Genomic DNA, 7,370 nt, shown 5'->3' on the forward strand with positions numbered 1-7,370 from the left:
TATTTCATTCCTCTCTACCAAAATCTCAATTCTTTGCTTTGAATTTCAAGCTCAATTTTCTTTTTTCTCTAAGAAATTTTCGGTTTGATGGATTTCAGGCAAAAGTTACTTCTTTTTCATACATAAAGTGCAAAAAAATAAAATAAAATAAAATAATAGAAGAAGAAGAAGAAGAAAGAATGAAAGAAGTAAAAGATGAAAATTTTAAACATAGTAACTATATTGCTCTAAATTGCTTTTACATGGGACAATCTTTACCGTGGACTAATAATATTGTTATATAATGAATGATAATTGTTTAGGAGAATTGCATTTGTTGGCAAATACATTTTTTGTTAGCAAATACTATGTAGTGATGATATATTATGCAGTACATTATGTAAATACATAATTTAGAGTAATATTGAAGACTTTTAGTTGACCATAGTAGACAAATGGTTGATATGTGTGTGTGTGTGTGTGTGTGCATACGTTACTGTCTATATATATAGCAAGATGAGTGGTAGAGATCATGAAAATTTGACAACTAATTAATTTTGATTGTATCTATTGTCAAAAATTTAGATTAATTAGTATGAAAACCAAATTCATTCTTGGTTTTTTATTTATAATGATTACATTAGTTAGCTTACATAATATACATGTTTTAAATTATATGAGAAATATTTTTTAAAAAAATTGCATACCAAACACCAGAAAACATTCTCAAGCGCATTTTCAAGGTCGTTACCAAACATTGGAAAATAAGACAGTTTTCTAGAAAATGCTCTTTGAAAAATGAATCATTTTCCAGAAAACATTAATGCTGAAACAAATAGAGCGTAATAGATAATTGCATTTGCATCTCTTATTAATAAATAGTTTTTTTTTTAATGTTTTTCAGTGTTTGTTTTGATGGAAAATATTGTGTAAAAATAGTTTTTTGTGTTTTCTAGAATTTGGTAACATCAAAAAAATTGAGTCAAAAAGAAAACTATCTTTAGTTAACAAAACAATGCTTATTTTTAGAGATTTTTTCCCACAAATTTTTTTGAAAAACAACTCTATCTCACAGCAAATTAAAGAAGGAATGTTAGGAGATTTTTTTTTTTAAAACTTATTTAAGATTACTAGTAAATATAGAAAAATGAGATAATTTTTTATAAAATACTTTTTGAAAAATGACTCATTTTTAGAAAAGATTATTGCTGAAATAAACCTAGTGTAAATCTAAATTGAAATTCAAAAGATGTTTTTTCCTAAAATTTCTCTTCATCTCTTATTAATGACTTAAAATAAACTAATGTTGAAAAGGCATCATTCCTTAAACTTATCTATTTGTTTTTGGCAACATCCTAACTAAGGAAATTATGAGTTGGATTTTTTATCAAAGTGGAAAAGGTAAGCTATTTACTCTCACAAATATATATATATATATATATATATAGTTCTTTCAATCTCTAGCTTCCATAATAGTTTGAATCTTACTACTGTGACTCTGTAGACAGGAGGAAATTGTATCCCGAAGATTTTTTTCAACCATAGAGAGTTTTTCAACCTTCCTTTCTCTATGGCTAACATTGTTAACAATAAACTAGAATGTTTAATGCTTTTCTTGCTAACTTTTTCTTACGTGCTAAGTGACAGATTTGTTGATGGAAGAAGGATAGGAACTACCAAATTGGTTAAGCCCAAAGGAACAATCAAAACCATTGAGGTAATAGTTCTTGCTTTCCTTCCTTGACTTTTATCTTGATTTAAGATGTTTTTTTCATACTTATATACGTTTTTTTTTTTTAATTAATTCTGAACATATCTAAGGTCTAGTGAAAATTTTTCAGGGGAAGGATGGTGAGATAATTGACTGCGTCCATTTATATCAACAACCTGCTTTTGATCATCCACTTCTAAAAAATCACACCATACAGGTAGTTAATTTAGTTATTGCTAACATTATATAGAGGTTTTTATAATTGAAATTTCTATTTCATTCTTTTCATATACCTCATAATTTTATAATTTTTCTTCTTCTTTGGTGGGCCATTTCAAGGGTGGCCCTAATGGTATTTATTTTATAAAAAACTATTGAGGTCCACCTCAAGAATGTTAGGTACAGTAAGCCTGACGATCAATAAAGATTCGTTGATCTAAAAACCAGTAACCTTTTAGCCCTTTCATTGAAAAAAAGAAAATAATAAAAATAAAAATAACTTTTTAAATCATAAGCCCTTTATTTTTTTGTCAGGACCTATGTTACCGTACCAAACCCCATTGAGTTTTTGGGAAAGTTGAGTCCAGAAACTGATTTTCTCAACTAATCTAGTGAATTCGCCCTTCCTTTGACTAAAAAAAAAATAAATAAAGAAAAATATTTAGCTTTGTCAAAAATAAAAAAGAAATAGAAGACATTGCAAAGAGAATGTAGTGAGAGTGGAAGCATATAAAAGAAAGAAAACAAAGAGTTATATGGTTCAGCCTTATGGTTTACATTCATGAAATAAAACTCTTGACAACTATATCTTTGATATTAATACAATATGTGTTATGACTCTACTAGGCTCTATATAAGAGTGTAAAGTTTAGGATTCAATGTACATGAGGGTCGAGAAATACAATCAAGTCTCTTGAGCTAATTCATAAAATAATATTAACCCAATATATATATCTTTAACAAGCTTAAATATTCATTTTGGAATACTTTTCGAATGAACTATTGTATAGTCCACCCTAAAAAAAAAAAAAACTATTGTATAGTACATGCATTTGTACAACAAGTCAGTCTATATTCAAGGTTAAAAAAGGGTTAGTATTCCTTTATTTATTTATTTATTAAGTTTATATAAGCTTTGAGGGGGAAATTATAAAATAAATAAATGAATAAAAACAATAAAGAGTACTAAACTCAACAATTCAATGCTCTAGGATTTAATTCTTGCTTTGCCTTTTCAATGCCACAATTGAGAATTCAAACTAATAATTGATTTACTTTTGACTAATCAGATGGAACCTAGTTCAATTCCAAGTGATCTAAAAGCGAATTCCTCACCAGTTAAGCTAATTCAAGGTTGGCATAAATGTGGACAATGCCCCGAGGCAACAATCCCCATTTTACGAGTACCAAAAAATCAACACCTTCCTGCTTTGCGTCATCTCAAACGTAGTCGAACACAGCTTAAGCAAAGCTTGGATAGCGATGATGGTGATAATCTGAGTGATCATGAGGTATTCATGTAGCATTGAAATACAAAATTCTTTTTAGTCTTGTATATATTTATTTCTTTCTGTAAATTAATTATTTTTCCAGACATATATATATTGATATGAATGATATTGCAATAGTATGCCGTAGCATATTTTGGAGGAGGAGGGAATTTTTTAGGATCGCATGCAACAATAAACGTATGGAAACCAACTGTAGAGGGTAGTGGAGAAATGAGCATTGGTCAAATATGGCTTGTAAATGGTCCAGAGCAAGAAATAAACACTTTGGAAGCTGGATGGAGAGTAAGTATCTTTACAAAGATTAAACATCAACTAATTAATATTTAGATTTTATTTTTTGAGTGTTTAGTCTAAACTTTGAGAGGATTAGATTCTATTGGCATTCAAGTCTACACAAGAATATCATATAAAGTTTGATTTAAGATATATATGCCATGTATTTGGATAATGAATTGATGAACATTTCATGATTCCAGGTTGATTCTGACCAAAAATCAAAGTTCTTCATATATTGGACTGTAAGTTTGCTTATTTCTTTCAAGATAAAATTTAAAATTACATTAGGAATTTCGCCAACCTATTCTCATCAATTGCATGCTTGCCAAATCAAGATATTTAATTACCCCTACCATGTATAATTTCTTGTAAAAATTCTATGTAAGTTTCTCTTGAAAACTAACTTATTCTATCCTTATTAATGAAGAGCGATAACTACCAAAAAACGGGTTGCGAAAATCTTGATTGTCCTGGTTTTGTGCAAACAAACAAGAACTTTGCCATTGGATCTGCTTTAGATTTTTCCGTCTACGGCTCGAAGCAAGTCGACATAGGGGTAGCCATATACAAGGTAATGGACAAAAAATATTCTTTTTGTAAATTGTGCTCGCTATGCACACGCCTTTCTTACATTTTGCTCACGAAATTCTTTTCCTTCAATGCTTTAGAGCAAAGACAGTTGGTGGCTCAAAGTGAATGATCAGGAGATAGGATACTGGCCTATATCCATCTACAAATATTTAAAGAATGGTGCTGCTCGACTTGATTACGGTGGAGAGATTTACAACGCAAAAGCAGGAGGCCGTCACACAAAAACTCAAATGGGAAGTGGCCATTTTCCAAGTGAAGGCTATGGAAAAGCAGGTTATTTTCGACATATTCAATACATGGATTCAACAGGCAGTTATAAAGATGTTGAGCCGGGGAAGCTGGGTAAAGATGCGGCGAAACCTTCCTGCTATGATATACAGATACAAAGTGATAAGAGCAGTGGAACCAATTTTTATTTCGGGGGTCCTGGCTATTCTGCAGATAAATGTCCATGATAGCAAGGGAGAAAAAACAAAATCTTATTATAGAAATAAATAAGACACATATTTGAGATATAAAAATGTCAATTTTCTTAAATTTGTAATGCGTGTTTACTATTTTCGTAGTATTACCAAGAGCTGTAGTCCAATACATTTTCAATAATATCCCTGAAAAGTTGGATTTCAAAAAATGCATAATGTTTTGTGGTTATTGAATAAGTTGTAAAATACTTTTCTCATTATGCAAGAAAAGTATTTGCAATATGTATCATTTACCTGTGCCCTAAAAGGACTACTCATATCAGAGTGTTATCTTCAATGGAAAACAATACAATATAACTCTAGCCATATATAAGGTCACTCTCTATTAAATTCTTAAATGTGTGCACTATACTAAAAATGATGATTACTATTTTTTTTATATGAATTTTAGAATCATCATCAACTATTTATAGAAATGATAATAAATTTGAACATAATTTTCCCTTTAAAAATATAATTATCATCTCTATAAAATATTAATGATGAACCTAAAATTCAAATAACAAAAGCAGCTTTTAGGTAAGACGAGCAAAGTCCTGTGTTCCACAGGGAGGAATAAGCATGCTGATTTATCAAGTCTTTAATCTTTATTGTTTCAAAGCACCCCCCCCCCCCCCCCCCCTTCCTTTTTTTTTGTGTGTGTTTGCAGTAAGTTTAATTAGCTGATTTACATGCCACTTTTAGTTTTGTGCATAAATACTTGAATTTATATTATTAGAACATTGACTATGGTCATTGATGGTTCCAACTTCGCAAGACCAGACATTGGGATATTGTAAAAGTCTTAGAGAAAGAGCTAGAAGGTCAATTGGGGAGGACCTCTATTTAATTTCATTCAGAATCAGGAAGATTCATCACACTCACACATAGATCCAAGCTCAAGGACCATTTTCCTAGAGACGGATTTTTAATAGCAAGTAATATATCTTCACAGTTTTAGAGTCTTGACTACCAATAGTAAAACCAGAAATTCATAGTCATCCAAGAAACGTCGTCGTTAAGTGGTTTGTGACAACCTTACGACGAAGAAATGAATATCTATCTCAACATATTTAGAATGTGCATTAAAAATTCGCAGGAGATAATAAGTTGCACCAATATTGTATCTCAATAAGATACCAGTATCAAATAACAGCGATTGACATCACCAAGAGATACGTTGTGACCAAGGAAAATGGCAAACCAATCAATATATATCATTGACTATCAAAGTTTAGGGCCGGGGTTGTTAGTACATTTTAACAAATCCCAAAAAATGTTGTGACTAAAATTACTCAATTAAAATCTCAAACTAATATATAAACAAATTAATCAAACTTAAGAACAACAAGAGTTTGTAAGAACTTTTTCTCCTTTTAAGGGAAAAACAATTGAACCAACTTATTAAAAAAAATCACTGTTATAAAATCAATTATAATAACTTATCATGTTTATATCCAAAACTTAAGTTAACATAAAATACAAATTATCTCTACTCTAATAATTAACACAAACTCACCTGAGATCTTTACTCGCTCTCTGATGCTAAACCTTTTTGTGGTTGCTGAGAAACTCTCACTAAAACAAAACCTTAATTCTTATGGTTGTGTGTGGCCCATGATTAAAGAAAAATCCTTCTTTACTTTGCTTTTACACGTGTATTGCAATTTCTTTTTTTGTCCCTTTGTCTTACCGTCCCTTGAAACACTCACGTGTTACTATATATATATATATATATATATATAGAAAACCTAATTTCTCCTTTTGTGCTTTTTTTTTTTTTAATTTTATTTTATGCATTCACGTTCTCTAAATTTAGGTTGCTTTAGGAACACTTTTTCTCTTCATGTGTAAGTAAAATACTGTAATTAAATTTTACTTTATAGTTGATTTATGTTAATATTTGCATTAATCTATATATATATATATATATATAATTGAAGTCTTTGACTCTTGGTTGACGTCTTCATAATTTTACACATCAGTATTACTTAAATAAATATTATAATTAATATTATCTAACCAATATTCTAAAAAAAAAGTAAAATAAAATAAAAAAGAAACCCCGATTCTCTTTTCCCCCCAAAAACAAATTCAACTTTCATTTAAAAAAAAAAAAAAAAATCGACTCTTTAAAACGTAGACATTGCCATCTCCTTCTTCTTCTATCACTCCATTTCTGTCATCTCCGTCTTCTTCAATTATCTCTTTCAAGTTTCAAACACATCTATCCATTCTCTCTAAATCTCTATTATGCCCAAATCTCTCTCCACACAAAAACCCTAAACCTAATGCATTCTCTAACCATCTATAGGCCTCCTCCTCTTTGCTGGAAGAAAAATTCTTCAAAAGAATTACAAAAATTGGAAGGAAGGATCAATGGAATAAAGGAACAAATGAACAACAAAAAAGGGAATTACAAAATTAGCGAAGGTACTGTTTTCATATTCAACTTTTATTTTATAATTATTCCTGAATTTTAAGTCAATTAAACAAAGGAACAATCATTATTCCTGAAATTTAGAAAAACACTGTTGCGTGAAATTTAGTCAATTGTTTATGCAACTGTTAAACAAAAACTTATATTCATTCCTTTATTAATTGTTAGGTTTCTATTTTTTAGGTTTTTTCTTTGGTTTTGTCTTAAAAAGAAGAAACGTTATTTTTGTTTTGAGAATTTAGTCCATTTTTTGTTCTGTTAACTAAACTGTGGTTTAAAAGCGTTTTATATATATATATTAGCATTCATACTATTTGAATAAAGTATCTAACCAACTTCAAAATTGTTCCATATTTATTTGTGAGATTTTGTATTGCTCTCTTTATAGAAATAGTAAACAA

General features: G+C 29.5%; 1 protein-coding gene across 1 annotated transcript; it reads left to right on the forward strand.

The window, feature by feature from the left end:
- Positions 1–1,456: 1,456 nt before the first annotated feature.
- LOC115992966 lies at positions 1,457–4,605 on the forward strand. The gene is made up of 7 exons (XM_031117220.1): positions 1,457–1,696; positions 1,821–1,907; positions 2,980–3,201; positions 3,319–3,483; positions 3,678–3,719; positions 3,905–4,048; positions 4,146–4,605. The coding sequence occupies exons 1-7, from the start codon at positions 1,550–1,552 to the stop codon at positions 4,521–4,523; spliced, it is 1,185 nt and encodes a 394-aa protein (XP_030973080.1). The 5' UTR covers positions 1,457–1,549; the 3' UTR covers positions 4,524–4,605.
- Positions 4,606–7,370: the final 2,765 nt, after the last annotated feature.

Source organism: Quercus lobata, chromosome 5 (assembly GCF_001633185.2).
Source record: "Quercus lobata isolate SW786 chromosome 5, ValleyOak3.0 Primary Assembly, whole genome shotgun sequence".
Lineage (NCBI taxonomy): Eukaryota > Viridiplantae > Streptophyta > Magnoliopsida > Fagales > Fagaceae > Quercus > Quercus lobata.